Below are 19,653 nucleotides of genomic sequence, written 5' to 3' on the forward strand. Positions count from 1 at the left end.
AAACCCATCCTGGGAGAACCAGGAGGCAACAGAGAGCAACTCTCTCACGCACCATCCTAAGAACCCACTAAGAAAGGGGGTGGGGGGTGGAGGATCCCTTTCCTAGCAGCAACAGAAACTCTAAGAAGCAACTTAATAAGACATGCATAGAGCACCAGGGAGAGACACTCCTACCTCATTGACGGACATACAAAAGCAGAGCTGAATAGCCCAAGAAGCCGCCACTGCCACGGCTGCAAAACACCAGGTCTCCCCAACTGACCTACAAGCTCATACCACCCCAATCAAAAGCTCAACACCGTGGTAGAGAAGGGTTGTTAGCTGGGGCCTGCTAGGAGCAAGGAGAGTTCTGGGGCTCCCACTCAGCTCCTCTGCTGAGACCTAGAGAGCTGGCCTGGCCACAGTGGCCTCCACCTCTGCCTCTCCGGCTCTGCCTTCACAACAGTGAACTCCATCTGCTCCTCACAGCCACCTGCCTTGTGCTGAGACTGGGAATTGCTCTCCTCCTCCTAATCCATCCACAATCAATACAGACTTCGAGAACAAGGCACTTCAGATCTCCCCCAAATCTTAAGATTTCATCAAGTCAGCCATGCTCACACCCTAACTCAGCTCATTCAACCCCTGCCACTTCCAGTCCTGCTCCCGTGCTCAGGGGCCAGGGCTGACAGAGGATGGCAGCAGGAGAGAACCTTAAGTGGGGTGGGTGGGTAGCGAGACTTAGACAACGAAGAAAAAGAGCCCGAGAAAGATGAGCAGGCCCAAGAGGAGGAAACACAGCAGAGGGAGAGGAAAACGGCCAAGGGCAGCTGGGCTGGGGGTTGGAGCTTGACCTTGACCTTGCCTTGTTTCCAGCAGGTGAGCCAGAGTCACAGGGCACTTTAGGAAGCTGATTGGGGGTGGCATGGAGGAGGTTCCTGCTGAGAGAAGGGTGGGGAGATGGGGTGGGGAACGATGGGAATGGGGGGACCAAGGGGCTGCCTGCATCCGGGACAGTGGCTGACCATCCTTCCAGCAGTCGTTACTGTGAGCACGGCCAGCAGGGGTCACTTAGGGCTTGAGGGAAGGATGGGACTGCCTGTATTGCCAGGCGCGCATGGCCCTTGTTAGTCCCTTGCTGCAAAAGGGTAGAATATAAAGAAAATGGGAAACGGGGCAGGGGGTGATCATGGGTGGCGAAGGGGTCTCTGGGAAGACCTGTGGGAGGCCAGTCATCATCAGGCTCTTCCTGGAGCTCCACTCTGTCCCCAACTCTGCTCTTCAGAGTGTGACTATAATTTCTACAGAACAGATGCCACTTTTTCATAAACTCTAGGGTGCCAAAGGTTGTACGATGCATCACTGTCTTCTATGTCACTGAGGAAAAAACTGCCAATTAAACTATGACATGACATAACACTTTCTCTTTGAATGGAATTTTTATCTGATACTTAGTAAGAAGGGTTATTATCAACTTACTCAGACATGTTTCTCATTTATCATTCTTTTCTTTTTTTTGAGACAGAGTCTTGCTCTGCCGCCCAGGCTGGAGTGCAATGGCGCAGTCTCGGCTCACTGCAACCTCCATCTCCTAGGTTCAAGCAATTCTCCTACCTCAGCCTCCTGAGTAGCTGGGATTACAGGTGCCCACCACCACGCCCAGGTAATTTTTACATTTTTAGTAGAGACAGGGTTTCACCACATTGGCCAGACTGGTCTCGAACTCCTGACCTCAGATGATCCGCCCACCTCAGCTTCCCGAAGTGCTGGGATTACAGGCGTGAGCCACCACGCCCAGCCTCGTTTAACATTCTTATGTGACAAATGTCACAACCCAAAGGCAAAAGTCCCAAGTGGCTCCTTCTGCCTCAAAGTCCCCTTCCTACTTTGAGATGACACATGGTGAATAGGTATTTTAAATTAGTTGCCTATTATTAAAGCAAAAAATAGTCATGGTTTTAAAACAGAAGGCACATAGAAGGGTTTTGTGTAAAAAGGTAAAAGTCCCATTCTGCATCTGCCCCAGGTCATGGTGACAAACGTTCTATGCTTCGCCTCATTTGTGGTACCCTTGCCCCTTAAAATCACATTTTATTCTGGAGTCAGATTCTGAAGTCAGTACAGACCGGATTCAAAATGTATTCTGAGGCCAGGCATGGTGACTCATACCTGTAATCCCAGCACTTTGGGAGGCCAAGGTGGGTGGCTTACCTACAAGGAGTTTGAGACCAGCCTGACCAACATGGTGAAACTCCGTCTCTACTAAAAATACAAAAATTAGCTGAGTGTGGTGACACATGCCTGTAATCCCAGCTACTCGGGAGGCTGAGGCAGGAGAATCGCTTGAAACCGGGAGGCGGAGGTTACAGTGAGCCGAGATTGCGCTACTGCACCCCAGCCTGGATGACAGAGCGAGACTCCGCCTCAAAGGAAAAAAAATGTATTTTGACCCAACATGCTGCTTTCAGTACTAGAATGAGTCAACACAGCAAGACACTAAGAGGCGAAGGAAAACGAGAACAACTAAGGAAGCCACAGGCTGATGTCCCCTTCCGTGTTCACTCCATGGCATCTGAGTGAGTGGAGGAGGGGCAGATCCACCGATTTGCCCTCCATCTATCTATGGATCTACCCACCCATGTACACATATGCCACACCCACCTACACACATTACATATGACCAGCAGGAACGGCTGACTCCTATCAGTCATATGTGCATACACTACAACTGTTGAATACAGTTTCTTCTTTTGCATTTTAAATTTGATGTATTTTAAGCTGGGCACTGTGGCTCACACCTGTAGTCCTAGGTACTCCTGAGGCTGAGGCAGGGGGATCACTTCAGCCCAATAATTCAAGGTTAGTTAGCCATGATCACACCACTGCACTCCAGCCCGAGTGACAAAGCAAGCCACCACCTCTACAAAAAAAAAAAAATTAAAAATTAGCTGGGCATGGTGGCACACATCTGTAGTCCCAGCTACCCGAAAGGATATGGCAAGAGGAGAGCTTGAGCCCAGGAGGTTGAGGCTGCAGTAAGCTATGACTGCATCACTGAACTCTAGCCTGGGCAACAGAGCAAGATCCCTCTAAAAATATAAAAACAAATAAATAAAAATAAAAAAATAAAAAAATAAAAAACATATGGCTCACACCTATAATCCCAGCACTTTGGGAGGCCGAGGCAGGCAGATCACTTGAGGTCAGGAGTTTGAGGCCAGCCTGGCCAACACAGTGAACATAGTGAAGCCCAGTCTCCACTAAAAATACGAAAATTAGCCAGGCATGGTAGCACGTGCCTATAGTCCCAGCTACTTGGGAGGCTGAGGCAGGAGAATCGCTTGAACCCAGGAAGCTGCAGTGAGCCACTGCGCTCCAGCCTGGGTGACAGAGCAAGGCTCTGTCTCTAAATTAATAAACAAACTATGTTTTAGATATCTTCCCGTAACAGAAATAAGTCTTAAATAATTCTGTGTTTTGTCCAAGTCTGAAATCCTTCAGAGGGAGGAGGATTAGAAAAGGAATGCTTTGGTAACTTTCTCTTTCTTCTATGTTTATCCATTTATTTTTCTTTACTATTTTTTCTGAGGTCACTTATGGTCATTTATATTTTCCTAGAAAATTATGCATCGCATACAAGTTTTCCAATTTACCTGCAAAGTTTTGCAAAGCACTCTTTTATGACTCTCGATTTCCTCAACTCTTGAGTTATTTCTCCCTGATTATCTGTGCTTTCTTCTTGAATTTTGTTGGAATTTAGCTAAGATTTTGTTTATAAAACAAAACTTATAACTAAAAATTCTACACAAAGATGACTTGACCTTAGGGCATGTTCCAGTCTGGGGTAAGCAGCGTGTTGATTAAGGAGCCTGCCACACATGCGGCCCTTTAGAAGCGACCCTTCCTTATACAAGCCGTGAGTAATCCTCCCGGTTCTGCCATGCGCTTTAAATCCTGCCACCCAGCTCTCCAATCACAGGTGATTACAGAGGACTGCCTCACTCCCTCAGAACCTACCTGCAGATGGGCCAGTTACCCGGGGGACCGCATGAAGCTAAGCAGAGCTGATCGGCCTCTCTAGGTTGGGAAGGCAGTGGACTGCACTCAGTCTTCCACGTGCTGGGCCGGGAGCCCACCGAGGGGAGCGCCCTCACCACAGCCCGTGCGGCCCTCACCTGGGAGGGTCTTTCCCGATGTCCGCCTCCATGGCTCCCCTGTTGTGCCTCAGCACCTGCATCAATGGCCCTCAGGCATGCCCCCAGTTTTCTGTGTTTCAGACACCACAGCGTGGGGGAATCTCCTAATACTGTAGTCCAAAATGAGGGTATGACCCCCTGGCCTAGGGGCCACATCACAAGGCACTGGATCTGGCGTACCCTCTCTCTCCTCTTGCTGGAAGTAAATGGTACCACCTGAGCCTGGCATCTGTTCTCAGGGACTTTGAACCACACACTCCCTTGTCCCTGGGTGGCACTTGTCTGTCTTTTACACGGGCCATACAGCCTGGCCATCCAGTGAAGCATCGAACACTCTTGTGGGGGAAATTTAATGTTGAAAATCCAGTGACGCAATGCAGTGGGCAGAGAGCGGAAGCTGAAGCAACAGAGGAAAGGTCAGAAGGTGGTTTAGGACCAGGGACCACTAGCATGTGAGCGCAGCTGGCTCCTGTGGGGACCCCTGGGCCCAAACAGACACAGTCCCATCAAAGATGACTACATCAGAAAGGAAGCACCCAGCCCGCACACACAGGGAGGCGTAGGAACGTCCTGCAGGGTAACTGCCGGGTGGGGAGCAGAGACCCACAGGGCTGCAGCACGGTGGAGACCGGGCACTGGCGTGGACACGCACCATCTCCTGCTGAGCTCCTGGTCCACCATGAGCCTCCAACCCGCACCTAGACTTCACAGAGGTCCAGCTCCTCAGCCACTCTACCTGCACTCACCCCGACAGGAGCTTTCTCCCGACATACACTCCAGGTGGACAGACCACAGCTCTAAGAAAACCAAAAGACTCCTAACGAAAACACACAGGAATCTTAAGGGATTGGTATTAAATTATATACTATATATATGATCAGTATAGTCAATAGTCATAGAACCTCTTTTCCTTTTTCAATTAGAGACAAGGTCTCACTATGTTGCCCAGGCTGGTCTCCAATTCCCGAGCTCAAAGGATCCTCCTGTCTTGGCCTCCCACAGGCATGAGCCACGGTGCTTGGCTGAACCTCTTAATAGTTTTATGAAACAAATTATCAAGGCCAAGGCTCTTTTAAGAATTAAATGTTATCATGAGGCTCTCAGCAGACATCACACATATTATTTGGAAAGGAAACAAGTCCTCACAACAGAAATTATACCTTATTCAACTGAAAAGTCTCCATTTTGAACTCTTAGAACTCAACAATAAAGACAAACAGCCCAAGTAATAAATGGACAAAGGACTTGAATAGACTTTCCTCCAAATGGCCAATAAGCACATGAAAAGAAGGGCAACGTCATTAATCACCAGGGAAATGCCAACCAAAACCACGTGAGATGCCACCGATCACAATAACAACAATGAAAGAAACAGGAAGTCACAGATGTTGGGAGGAGGTGGACAGACTGGAGCCCTCATACACTGCCAGCAGACGTGGAGAAACAGTACAGCCACTGTGGAAAATAGATGGGGAGTGCCTCAGGGAGGTAAAACACAGTGTCACCATATGACCCAGCACTCCCACTCCTGGGCAGAGGCCTACACAAACACGAGTATGTACATATTCATAGCCAAAAGGTGGAAACCACGCAAAGTGTCCATCAACAAATGAACGCATAAAATAGAAATGTAGGATATCCATACAATGGATTTTCAGCTATAAAAAGAGTTGAGGCTGAGGCAAGACGATCACTTGAAGCTAGGGGCTCAAGACCAGCCTGAGCAACAAAGCAAGATCCTATCTCTACACATGCACACACAAAAAGGATTAAATTACTGATACATGCAATAACATGGATGAATCTTAAAAACATTCAAGATGCTAAGTGAAGAGCCCAGACGCACAAGACCACATACTGTACGGCTCCGTTTGTGTGGAGAACCTAGAACAGGCATCTCCAGAAACAGAAGGCAGACTGCAGGGAGGGGAGATGAAAAGTGACTGCCGATGCGTTTTGGGTTTCCCTTTGGGGTAAGGAAAGTGTTCTGGTACTAGGCAGTTATGACAGTTGCACAAGATTGCAAAGATGTTAAAAACCAATTGAGTCGTACATTTTTTTTTTTAGATGGAGTCTCACTCTGTCGCCCAGGCTGGAGTGCAGTGGCGCAATCGTGGCTCACTACAACCTCCACCTTCCGGGTTCAAGCAATTCTCTCACCTCAGCCCCCCAAGTAGCTGGGATTTCAGGCGCCCACCACCACACCCGGCACATTTTAAAAATATTTTTAGTAGAGACAAGGTTTCACCACGTTGGCCAGGCTGGTCTCCAACTCCTGACCTCAGGTAATCTGCCCACCTCGGCCTCCCAAAGTGCTGGGATTACAGGTGCAAGCCACTGTGCCCAGCCGAGTTGTACATTTTGAAACGGTGAACTTGACGTTACGTGCTTTATATGTCCATTTTTTAAAAATCTCCATTATGTGTCACACCAACAAGTAAATTGTGGACATTTGGGAGGGAGCTGTCCAGAAGCCTCCGTGAACACCCAAATTCAAGAACACCACTGTGACATATGGTTTTCCCTGCAAAATGAAATCAAGTCCCGCAGACACTTTGAAGTGGCCGTCCCCCTCCAATCTGTTATTGATCGTTTCCCCCTTGATCAGCACTTTCCAATTTGGCTGGAGCGGGATTTTACAACTCTTCGTAGTTGCATATGGTGAGCATACGGTGGGTTCCTCATCGTCACCTCCAAATTTAGCTTTCCATTCTTTAACACATCATCACATCTTCCACTTTCTGACTTCAAAGCAGCACTTCCAACCCTCGCCAGGCACCTGCCTGTCCTTCAGAGCCATCTCCACATCGCTCTGTATCACGGTCCCCAAGTTAACTCAGGAAACACACATGGCACGTGAGATCTGTGAAACCACGACAGCTGAGCTACGGTTTTAGTCCCAGCCTGACGGTGGGGGGCCCTCATTTGCAATTTGTCACACACACAGACAACTCCCTTGTTAAAGGGAACATGATGATGAGAGATAATATCTTCAAGAGGCCTGTTAAGGACAGAGCTAAGCCCCTATTTCTCTCTAAAAATATTACACTTCAAGTAGGTCAATTAATAGAGGAGAGTCAGGAAGAGGAGATACCAGCAAGAGGATAAAATCAGAGACAAGGCAGGATGGGAAGGGGCTTAAGGCAGCAAGACTCTGGGCAGAATGTTCTGGGAATGGCCTCCACCACCTCAACCAGGAGGGAGAGGAAGGGATAAGGGACAGAAAGGGACAGGAAGTAAGGATCTGATGACCAACCACCATGGCCTCCCTGGTGCAAATGCTTTACATACTTTTATTCTCTCCATTAATTCTCATTTGCATGTACAAATCTTAAAAGTAACTTGTAAATAGTAACTTGTAAAAGTAACAAGTAAATAGTAACTTGTCCAAAGTTACATTTCTAAGAAGTGGCAAAGCCAGAACTAAACCAGTTCACATTCTTTCCACAGTTAAGCTCTCCCCCCACCGCACCCCTCAGTGCACTGGTAGAGAGGAGACCACATTTCCCAGGGAGTTTCCCTGCCAGTGAGAGGGGTGCGCCCACCCAGGAAGGGAAGGAGCGGCGAGCCCAGCACGAGTCTGTGGACCTACGAGGCAGAGGGGAGGAGGCGGACTCCACCGATCCTCCCTGGGCCGTGATTAAACAGGCTGCGGCCCATGCTGCAACCCACTCTAGTCAACACGCGTGCTCTTCAATCCCAAATGGGCTCTCCAGCGAATCCCCTCGGTGGTCTCAGAGAGCAAGAGTCCAACACAGGGCTGGCCAGCAAGGGCCCCTCCGGGACCAGCTCCAATGGACTGAAACCCTGAGGGGTCTAGTCACAACTGGCTGCCATCCTCCAGGCAGCTGCAGAATGATGCCTTTCTTTCGTTCTTCTTTCTGTAATGTGTTTGGTGTGCCTAAAAGAATTTATAGGTCACGTCACTAAGGTACTCGGAGGGATGGCAGTGGGTGGCAACACCTTTACACTCTGGTACAATTGGTCTAAAGAGTCCGGAATAAACTGCTTTGCATAATCTAACCTCGCTTCCAGAAGCTGCTTCCAATACCATGGCCTCTGGGGACAGGGCAAGGCAGGAAGTGCGTGGGCAGAGCTGATTACGAAGGCTTCTGGCTGAAGAGCATGAATCAGAATTCTCACCGAACACGACACGCACGTGTAAAAGCTGTCAGGCGAGAAGCGCTAGCAAGGAGGGAAGACGAAGTGGGAGAGCACTGCTGAGGCCAAGGCAAAAATATAAGTAAAATGCTGGTCATAGAACAGTTCTTAACTTTCTGGGCAGTAAGCAGTTAAGCGAAACTGTCAAAACGCAACAGTTAACCCCAAGACAACCAGAAGATATGGTCTGTACCATCCTGCAACTGTAACGAGTACACAGGCAAAGTGCTTCACACCAGGTACTGAATTATGCAAGCTGTGAGCCATCCACCCACAGTTCCGCCTTTGCCCATGAGTCCTCATTGGCAGCTTGTCACAGAAACTCAAGGTGCATGAAGCCCAACCTTAGGACCCACAGAGAAGGAAGTCAGGTGAGTGTGGGCAGGAGGAGGGAGGGCTGGCGGCAGGGCAGACAGCAAGACAGGGATGGATGATGGAATGGTAATGGCATCAGGGTAGCATGCCAGGGATGCTGCCAATCGCAATTATAGGGCCATTTTCACCAGCTGAACTGGACTGTCAATTTGGAACTAATGTCGCAACGTGAATGCCCTAAGCAGGAGTCACTGTGAGTAATAGTCCACCTTGGGCTGTTCCACAAATAGCTTTGGAGCACCTCCAGATGTAGGATACTGTTCTAGGGCAACTTAGCTGCTTCTTCCCCGATTATCCACATCTGACCCTGAAAATCCTAAGAAAAGGTAGAACTCACTTATTTATGGGTCTTCACTGCATCTGTATTAGCCCATTTTCACGCTGCTGATAAAGACATACCCAAGACTGGGAAATTTACAAAAGAAAGAGGTTTAATAGACTTAGAGTTCCACACGGCTGGGGAGGCCTCACGATCATGGCGGAAGGCAAGCAGGCGCAACTCACATCTTACATGGATGGTGGCAGGCGAAACAGAGCTCATGCAGGGACGTGAGACTTATTCACTACGGACAACAGCACAGTAAAGACCCGTCCCCATGATTCAATTACCTCCCACCAGGTTCCTCCTACGGCATGTGGGAATTGTGGGAGTTACAATTCAAGATGAGATCTGGGTGGGGACACAGCCAAGCCATATCGGCACCCATCTATAAAATTCATCTCAAAACATTTGGGGGTGGGGGGCACAGGCAAGCGAGTGACTTGTGCTGATACCAACTGCTTTGCCCACAAAGCAGAGGCCTGTCTAATCATCCCAGGGAAAAGAAGACACGTGGATCTTAGAAGCCATCCGTGCAGCGCTCCCCAAAGCCAACCCAGCCGCCTGACTAGGTGCCTTCCACCACACCTAGCGGCGGGAGCACTCAATACCAAGGGTTTCACAGTTTGTCACACATGGCCACACGACACTCCCCGTGAGGCGGACAGGTCAAGCAGCAGCCCCATTCAGGGACAAGGAGAAGACGTCTGGATTCCAATTATCCTCACTACAAACCCCTATACAACATGGAATTACACATAAACATGCAGTTCTGCAAGTGACACTTGTGCCTAAAATCCAAAAGACACACCTGTTAAGTGTCCAAAGTAGAACCAAAACAGTCCACCACTGGCCTTCACAACCCCCTTGCTCCCCGAACCCTCTCCTCCCAACAGGAGGTATAGTCATCAGCTTCGATTCAATCAAAGCATCTCATAAAAGCATACAAACAACTCTATTATCAATACCACGGAAAGGATGATTGTCATTTACATTAAAATGCAATAACAATTTCTACTGGGCTAATGAACCAGATCTTGGGAGCTGTTTTGTTCTCTCCTTGAACATACTCTGCTTGGGGTTAGGCACTATAAAAAACATGTTTATCTAACAGTAAAACCAACTTTCATCCCTTAACCACAAATTAACTGTGTCACATCTGAGAAGCACGCTGAACTGAAGGGAAGCTGGCATTCAAAACCTGTTCACTGTAATCCACAAACCAGGGCTGTGCGTGGATAACTAAGAACTGTTGGCCACATGGAAACTGACTCAACCTGACCGCTCAGCTCCCTGGAAGCCCCACGGCTGCCACACGGGACTTGCTGCCTTCACTACTTGCAGACCTGGACAAGATGAGAACGAGTTCCTACAACAACCTGGCTCCGTGACTGAGGAGCACCTTCCGTCGCCTCCTCTAGACACACCTGCCCGACGCACGGACTCAGTCAGTGGAGGCACTGCCACGCTATTTCATCTTCCTTAGTAAATGATCCATATTCCCAAAGAAACTTATTTTTAAGGCACCGGAAGAATTAAAGCTCACCCCAAGTGAAGAGGTGTGGCCTCTGCTCCTGGTGTTGTCCCCTCTCTCTGGGGAAAGAAGGACCCAGAGAGCGAGGTCCCTCCTGTTTGCCTTTTTCCACAGGCTCCAGCTCCCAACTTCCATCCTGTACTAAACTGCCAGAAAACCCAATTTGTTAGAAAAATTCTCTTAAAAGATAAATTCTTCACTGTATGCTCCCAGCTTTATAATAATCTCCTACTCCCAACTCCCAATAAAACTTTCATTTGAGACTTATGATGGAATGAGTGAGGTTTTACTGCAGAATTTTCCACTGAAACAACGGTCGGCATTTTTCCTCCAATCTCTGGCAGAACACAAATCTATGCACCGACGAGGTAATAAGGCAAAGCCTTAAATTTAATCAGAAGACACATTTCATCAGTGGCAAACTGATAAATCATTTAGAAAAGGGCTCAATGGGCCTGAGCAAGGAAACACAGGCCAGACAGTGGCTGGCAGCCTTCAGAAAAAATATAATCACCATGGTTTCTCTCAATTCCTTTTGCACTGGAATCACCTATATCAAAAGCCAGAAAAATGAAGAGGAACAAGCAAGCGTTCCAGCATCGGAAGAACAAGTCCAAGCTTCCAGCATCGGCAAGGAAATCATTAGAGGCTTCCAGGCACCACTCTGGTGCCACCGATGGGGGTCCGGCTTTCTGCACCTCCTGGACGGACGCTACCGGTGAGGAAACAGGCATTTCCTACTCTGCTCCCATCCATGACAGCGTGGCGGCAACAACTCCGGCAAACTTTAATGAAAATAACCTCATTTCCATTCAATGACCCAAGGTTTTCCACTCTTGCAATAAAGGACACAGAGAAAGAGAAAACCAGATATATGGGTCTTTCCATCGAAGGCCTGGGAAATTTAATAACGCCCCCATTGTTCTACTGCAGATGGCACATCAGCCTCTTTTTATTACTGCAGAAACTCGAGAGCCCTGTAGAGTGCAATCAAGTGGTGCGTGTTTAGCCTCGCAATGTTTCAAAGGACCCTGATTTACAGTCAGGAACCAGGCCCCTTGCACACAAACATCTGAGCTTGCTAAGTACTTCCTGTTTTGTGCAAACTCTAGAAGGCAGCATGAGGTCTGCCCCACACTGACAGCCGCGCTATCTATGCCAGGCCTCCCTCCCTCTGTCCTGTAACCCACGGAAAGCTGTGAGGAGAAGTGTACCACGCGCACCGGGGCAGGTGCTATTATTACCCAGTGCATATGGCACAGCCCCACGCTCACACCAGAGAGCCGGTCAGAGGTATCCTGTGACATCCGACACCTTAGGCTAATTTCTAAAATAGATGAGGCCCACCCATGGTTAGTAGCAGGAAATTTTAAACATTTTATTGTATTTAAAATGAATGCAATAGTGTTGGCATTCGAAAAGCAAATATTAGGTATCCATTGTTGTGGTTTTGCTTCCTGAATGCAGACAAAAGATCCCACTCTGTGTGCATGAACGGCTTCTTTCTAGGCTGCAGCGGATACTTTATTCCAGATTCCACTTCATAAACCAGCCCAGATGGGATCCCGCCTGCGCTGGTACCTTTTCCGAAGCATCCTGTAATCTTGACACATTCTCTATCGCACCAGCCCTTCAAATGATCTCTTACTCAGAAAATTATTTTGCACATCCATTCTTGAAATGTGGCCAACTTTAACAAATTTTCCCAGACTACAGATCATCCAGAGGACTGCACCCCTTTGCACCTGTGCTCGCCGTCCGAGTAAAACTGTGCCACTGTCACAGGAAGGGAATCCTCCATCCTGCACTGAGTCTGCACTGTCATCTTTCTGGCTGTCATCACTGACCCACATGGAAAGGTGGCCTTCCCTACCTCATGATGCCTCTTCTCAATGCCATGGAGAGATCTGCTCCTAGACAGAAATTTAGATTAAAAATAACAGATGCCACTTTAGAAGATTCCATTTCCTGTCAGCTAGCATCAACAAGCTGGTATCTACCAAGCAAAACTAATAAAGCTAGCAGTACTTAAGCAACTAAGTACTTAAGTTGTACTAAGTACTAAGTTAAGTTAACTAAGTACTTAAGTTAAGTTAACTAAGTACTTAAGTTGTACTAAGTTGTACTAAGTACTAAGTGCTTAAGTTGCTTAAGCAGCTAAGCAACTCTTAGCACTCAAAAAAAAAATTGTAAATCATAGCAAATGGAATACACATACAATATCTTGAAATATTAAACACATGTATTCTGAAAGGCTATATTTCCTTATCTAATAATTCTTGGAAAAGAAGAAACTAGTTATAATGGCAGAGACTCATTGTAGAAAGAACACAATTGGTACATCTGCATTTATTGGGTTACATTCTTTTTTAAACAAATGTATCTAATAAAGCGCAAAGGTACAAAGCCAAACCCAGGAGATGGCCAGAAGTAGCCAGAAAGGCATTCCTCTGAATTTCCATGGTGTTGGTTAATGACACGCCATATACCAACACGACCATGTCTTCCAATACTGCCACTCTGCCCCACACTCCTGTAAGCGCCCATCTCACCATGCTGAGACCCCAGGGTACCTTCAAAGTCTTCAAAGAAGCTATTTTCTACAGAAAACACAAGGCATCTCAACTACATTTTTATAGGACTCCGCCATCCAAATCTCTCTCCAGTCCTCATCTCATCCCCAAACGCACTGCGCTCTCAAGAAAAAGGCTATGGCACGTTTACATAAACCACCAAGAGGCAATGAATTTGAGAGAGGAAAAAGTAAAGCCATTAGGCATCAATAAAAAACCCATGAAGGCACTGCCTTCTAAAGAACAAAAGTCTGCTATTGTTGACTTGACAAGTCGGTAATGCAAAGCATAAAGGTACACCCTAAGACACAGAGATGCTTCCTAACAGTTAGCTCACGACTGGAAGCAACAGCAGAAATGACCTAAGGACATTTTTAAAGGCAGGAAAAAAATCATTTTTGGCTATTCTCTTACTCTAAGAATGTAAATAACGTATAAGGAATCCCTAAATCCCAGATTATATGGATAAAGGATCCACAAATCAAAATTCCAACCAAATAAGTGTTCAAAAGGTTGCATAAATCATGTGTTTCCATGAGGCTTACATCAAAAAGGGGAGAGTAAAACTCGCAGGAGACGCGCAGGTAAGGCACTTTCTCAACCTGCGTTCTTCATTATGTTCCTTTAGGTAACTCGAGTCCCCACCACGCAAAGCTGAATACAGGGCACCTCCATAAGCACCCAGATTCCTAGTATTTTATTAAATTTATTAAATCTCCAAACCAGTTAATAAGAAAGGCTAAAGGTCTTTGTGTGGATTACAAGTAACTTAAGATCTTAAAGGCAATTTGACAGAGTTATACTCTATGCCACTTTTCTTTAAAAAAAAAAAAAACAAAAAAAACTGTAAGATATAAGCAAAAAAACCCACACACACTAATTGGTAACTGGCTCCCTAAAAAGAACCTTATCTTTTGAATCAAAGACAAAGTGTATAATAGGTGTCATCTTTTGAATGTTGGGTGCTTCTTGTGCAACTATTTGAAAACTGAAGACACGAGGAATAGCATTAACTAGTTGAGGTTAAAGAAAAATTATTGAAAATACATTTCCTGAGAAAAATTAAAACCATGGTTAAGAGCAACAAGAATACTTTTCTTTTCTAAAATCTGGAACAAACTTAAGCAAAATAAGTTGGACTGTCCAATGCAAGACTCACAATAATGTGTACGTCGTCAAGACAATACAGCCACCAACAGCCAGCAGGCAGAACGCAGGCACACGAAACACAGTGCGCAGGCACCATGCCGCACAAGGGCAAGGTGTGCATGGAATTCTCACTTGGGTCCAAAGAGGGTTGGAAACCAAGGAACTGGAGTTTCCCTGTAAGAAGGAAAGTGAAGCACGCTTACCCTTGGCTGCCAGTTCTCGTACTGCTTCTGTAAATTTGCACCGATGGTTTCCAGAGCTTTCTGAGGACCCATCGACAGAGGATCTGAGGAAGCAATGGAAAAGAGAAAGTTCTTTATGTCTGCGTTTCCTCCTCTGCTAGGCCTCTCTTCCACAGTTTCTCCTTATATAACGCACTTCAAAGTCACCTTTGACTAAAAGCCACACAACGCATAAGGTTGATCAGTGTTAACCAGATTCACGGAACAGCTAAGGTGCTCAAACAAGCTGACACGCCGTGAAAGCCAGTGTTTTAACATCACGGCCAAGTGACTGCTGTTCTTCTACCCACATTCATTTGTATTTCGGCACCTGCAGCTTTCCCGCACTTGCACTGCTTTATTCTCAGGCTCCTGCTCAAGCTTTCTATGAGAAGGCAGCTCTGCAGTAACAGCATCTGCTTCCTCCTGTTCAAACTATGGCTCTCATTGGTACAGGAAAAGGAGGAGAGAAAAGACAAAGAAGTGACATTTTTTAATTAATTTTCATCTGCACTCAGTTTTCCCACAAAAAAAATCTGTTTCACAAACATACATTCATGTCCAGGATTTACCCGTTTATTTCAGGAGTGGGTTCCAGAGCAATTACCTCTAAATCAGCAGTTCTCAAACTTGTTTGGTCTCAGGACCCCTTTGTGCTCTAAAATTATTGAAAACCCCAAAGAGCTTTGACTTATGTTGTTGTATCTATCAATATCTACTCTACGTGAAATTCAGATAAGATTTTTTAAATATTTCTTTCTTCATTTTAAAAACAATAACAAACTCATTGTATTTTAACATATTTATTATAAAAATAACTATTTTTTCCAAAAAAGTTTAGTGAGAAGAGCAGCATTTTTGTGAATTTCTGGAATATGTGGTTTAGTACAGGATGGGTGATTCTCATCCATTTTTGCATTCGCCTGTGGCAATTCATGGTTTCAGTGACTGCACACGTGGAAACCCCTACCTCATACACATATTTATCATTAGAAAACAGAAGAGTATCTTAAAATGCTATTTTACATAATCATGACTCTTTTGTTTGATACTACACCAAAAATTATCAAGTGGTAATTTCCTTCAGATTATGAGATGTACTATCTGAAACCACACCGACGAACTTTTTGTATGCTATCACATTAAAATTAACTGCTCTTTGCTGCACCTTGAGTGGATTTTTTTACCCATATATTATTTTGTACCATCAAACATTGACCATTTGGAAAATATCGGCTCGTTGAACTATACAGATCTTATACATTTCATTCTCCAATTTTTTAAAAAAATCCACACTCATTAACATTATCATGATCTCATCAGAAATGTCTTAAGTACTAAGAAGTTGCCAGGCTCAGCCAGGTGTGGTGGCTCACCCCGTAATCCCAGCACTTTGAGAGGCCAAGATGGGTGGATCACCTGAGGTCAGGAGTTTGAGAGCAGCCTGACCAACATGGTGAAACTCCATCTCTTCTAAAAAAACAAAAATTAGCCCGTCGTGGTGATGGGCACCTGTAATCCCAGCAACTCAGGAGGCTGGGACAGGAGAATCACTCGAACCCAGGAGGCAGAGGTTGCAGTAAGCTGAGATCACACCACTGTACTCCAGCCTGGGTGACAGAGTGAGACTCTGTCTCAAAAACCACCACCACCACCACAACAACAAAGAAGTTACCAGGCTCATAGTGGTAGGTATAAGGTTTCCACATTTTATTTTTTTTATTTGAAATCTCAAATTTTATCAATGGAAACAAACACTGTCAGGTGCTTTCCTTAATGTGACAGGCTCATGTCATTCATTTTCCAGAAAGCATCTGCCAACTACTCCAGGTCTCTCTGTTGGGGGTAAAATGCTATCAAACAGCACCACATGCTACAGAGAAATGCTGTGTGAAAGCAAGAGCCAATCAACGCAGCAAATTTTGTTAGTGTCTTAAGAAATTCTCGTAGTCACCCCTACCTTCAGCAACCACGCCCCATCAGTTGGCAGCCATCCACATAAGGCAGGACCTTCTGTCAGCCAATTAAATGCTAAAAGATTACGACTCGCTAAGGCTCAAGTGATCATTAACATTTTTCAGCAGTTTTTAAGTAAAAGTGTGTATGTTCTTTTGGACACAATGCTACGGCACACTTCACAGACTACAGTACAGTGTAAAGGTAACTTTTATATGTACTGACAGCAAAACGTTCATGTGACCCGCTTACTGCTGTTGTCTAAAACCAAACCCGCAGTATCGCTGACAGGTGCCTGTATAGTTTTGGGCACTATTTAATTTTTTCTTTTTTAGCTATATGTATGCTGCTCTGATAAAAAAAATAAAAATAATAATAATAAATAAATAAATATCATGACATTAATAAGATTCTACAACTGGAAAGGGCCTTCGTCCATAGATAGGTCAATGTCATCAAGGGCTTTTCAAAACAGAGATGCCAGGTCCTAACTTTCTGGAAAGTCTAATTCAATGGTTCTAATTCAATGGACACCTCTGGCTGAAAAAAGCTTGGTAAAAATCAGGTAATATTTAACTTCTCTGGAAGAATTGTGGTAAATTTGTTATAATCTGTAATCCGTGACTTCAGAAATTACCTACTGGTCTTCATTTCTCTCAGGAACAAGGTTCTAAGGTCTCAAAAAAAATCACAGTGATCCAAATCAACTGTGCTGTGATCAGACCCACAAGTTAGGAATGGATTGGGATCTGAAAAGTAAAAAATTGGGGCCACGAAGTGCATAAACAAAGCAAAGGAAAGCAAAAAATAGCTTTAAGAAACAGATGCCAAAGAGCAGGCCTTGCCACATGCATGGAGGAGCAAAGCAAGTGCACAGGGCTGGCTGGAAGGCACTGAGCGCAGAGGGCTGGCTGGAAGGCATTGAGTTCAGTCACCCATACTTAACTGCAGCAGCCAGCATGGTCGCAGCCCGCGGCTATCATCTATGGTAAGAAAACAGAAACGGTCTCCTCCGTACAGAGATAAAGGACCTATCCATACATCACGATGGTCAGCGGTGGCTCACGCTATGCACGCTCTCCAGTGACCCACGGACAGAGGGAGAAGGGAGGGAGTTCCCATTCAAGGAGTACCCCCTCCTTGGATTTCATCCCTTGGAAAGTCCAGGCCCTTCTCCCATCCCACCCTCTCCCCAGTGTTGACAGGAGGCAGCCTCTGTGGCACTTCCCTGCATCCCTCACAACATCCTGCAGAGACACAGGGGCCCACGTGAGTAGAGGTAGCCCGGCAGGGGCCCCACTCTCCCTGCCCTGACTCAGGTCAGGACACCTGCCCACCCAGGAGGGGTGAAGCCACTGCCGGCTGCTCACCAGGCTATGACCAGCTACATGGCGCTATAACCTCCTATCCACTGGGAATCCCTGTGGTCAGTTAATTGCATGGTTCTCTCCCAAGAATAGGACACTGGGTAGGAGAGCTGAAATGAGAAGCAGAGGAAGAGACAGGAAAGAATGAGGTCAAATAAAACGATGCATTTAGCATTTGATTAAGTATAATGTAAATAAACTAAAATTAAATTCCCCCATGGATATTGCTGACAATAGTATCAGTCTGATGTGGGGTGAGGTGGACAGATCATAAATTTAAAACTGTAGTTGTGTCTCTAATTCCTTCATGAGTTTCGATTGAAGGGGAACCTGGAAAGAACTAACGAAACTTCAGCGGCGAGTGAGTGTGTGGGTAACTTGATGAATGATGTGGATGGGTAGGTGGATGGAAAAGGAGACGGTAATTGGTATTTGTATAAAACATTTAGCTCTTTACAAATTTTCCTATTTGCAAGATTTTCAGCATAACCCCTCTGAATTTCAAGACATTTAGAACTTTACACTGAAAGGAACTTGGTCCAACCTTATGGGACAGAAGGGTAAGCTGAAGTTAAAGCAGCCAGATGACTTGGCCAAAGGTTACTGACAGTGCTGGCATTCAGTTAGCCTGAAGGGGTGCAGTTTTTTCTTTTTATACCTCTCCATCTTCTTCCTGTGTACCCAGTTTGATTACCCGTCCTATCCATTTCACCTTCCAAAGAGCTGGCGCTCCACCATCCACTGCTAACGAGTCCACCCAATGCGCAGCACTTCACGACGCCACTGAGACCATCCCACCTCCCAGCTGGATTCCTGAATCTGACCCAATGACTCCAAAGAGGGTGGTGCCCCAGGCACGGACAGGGCCACCACAGACCTCGTCTTTCTCTTCTCGGTCCACCCTAAAGATGGGCGCAGGCCGGCCCCTCCCCTCAGAAGCCCACAGTGCCGGCCCCTCCCCTCAGAAGCCCACAGTGCCGGCCCCTCCCCTCAGAAGCCCACAGTGCCGGCTGTGTGCTCCATGTAGATGGAAAGCTGTCGAGAGTGGAGACCCAGCAGTGGGGCTGGGGGAGGGACCCATAGGTGACAAGATTAGGCCTCTGGGCCACTGGTCATGTTGTTCCTCAAGCTGGGGCCCATGGGCATGGTCTGTTTAGGGTACACTCGGGTTCGGTGCAGTCTCCTGTGTGCTGTCCTTTCCTTCCGTGAAAAGTTCGCACTGAAAGCCTGTCCAGCACTCACTGCTCAGAGAGTCTTTGTAGCTCTTTGTACCTTGTATTTAGTAGACACTTAATAAACATTTGTTAATTGACTTATTAACTGAGTGCTGCCTACTAAATGAAGTGCAAATTCTCTGTGGCTTTCAAGGACTCTGTCACTCATTAGTTGTGTAGCCTTAAACAACTCATTTTTGACTGAGAAAATACATAATGGCAAAAGGGCTACTTTGAAATTAGAAATGGTTTTTAATGAGTCTTTGTTCTCCTAACCATAACGCCGTCCCTGTCTATTTTGTAATAATCAGTCCTGTATACAGGGAGAGGTGTGTGATCTTCCTCAGCTCAGGGGCAAAGCCTGGAGCCACACAGCTGTGACCTTCCTCAGCTCAGGGGCAAAGCTCGGAGCCACACAGCTGTGACCTTCCTCAGCTCAGGGGCAAAGCTCGGAGCCACACAGCTGTGACCTTCCTCAGCTCAGGGGCAAAGCTCGGAGCCACACAGCTGTGACCTTCCTCAGCTCAGGGGCAAAGCTCGGAGCCACACAGCTGCAGGCACCCAGGGCAGGAAAGCTTCGGCCGGGACCTGCAGCCCTTGCGGCGTCTG

General features: G+C 46.5%; 1 protein-coding gene across 1 annotated transcript in view; it reads right to left on the reverse strand.

Moving 5' to 3' along the window:
- RPTOR (regulatory associated protein of MTOR complex 1) overlaps window positions 1-19,653 on the reverse strand; it is a 424,190-nt gene that overhangs the window by 310,791 nt on the left and 93,746 nt on the right. The window contains exon 3 of the mRNA XM_017879553.1: window positions 14,490-14,572. Coding sequence (XP_017735042.1) covers window positions 14,490-14,572 — 83 coding nt within the window. The remainder of the gene's footprint in view (window positions 1-14,489; window positions 14,573-19,653) is intronic.

The sequence above is a fragment of the Rhinopithecus bieti genome, unplaced genomic scaffold (assembly GCF_001698545.2).
Source record: "Rhinopithecus bieti isolate Rb0 unplaced genomic scaffold, ASM169854v2 scaffold_9899, whole genome shotgun sequence".
Lineage (NCBI taxonomy): Eukaryota > Metazoa > Chordata > Mammalia > Primates > Cercopithecidae > Rhinopithecus > Rhinopithecus bieti.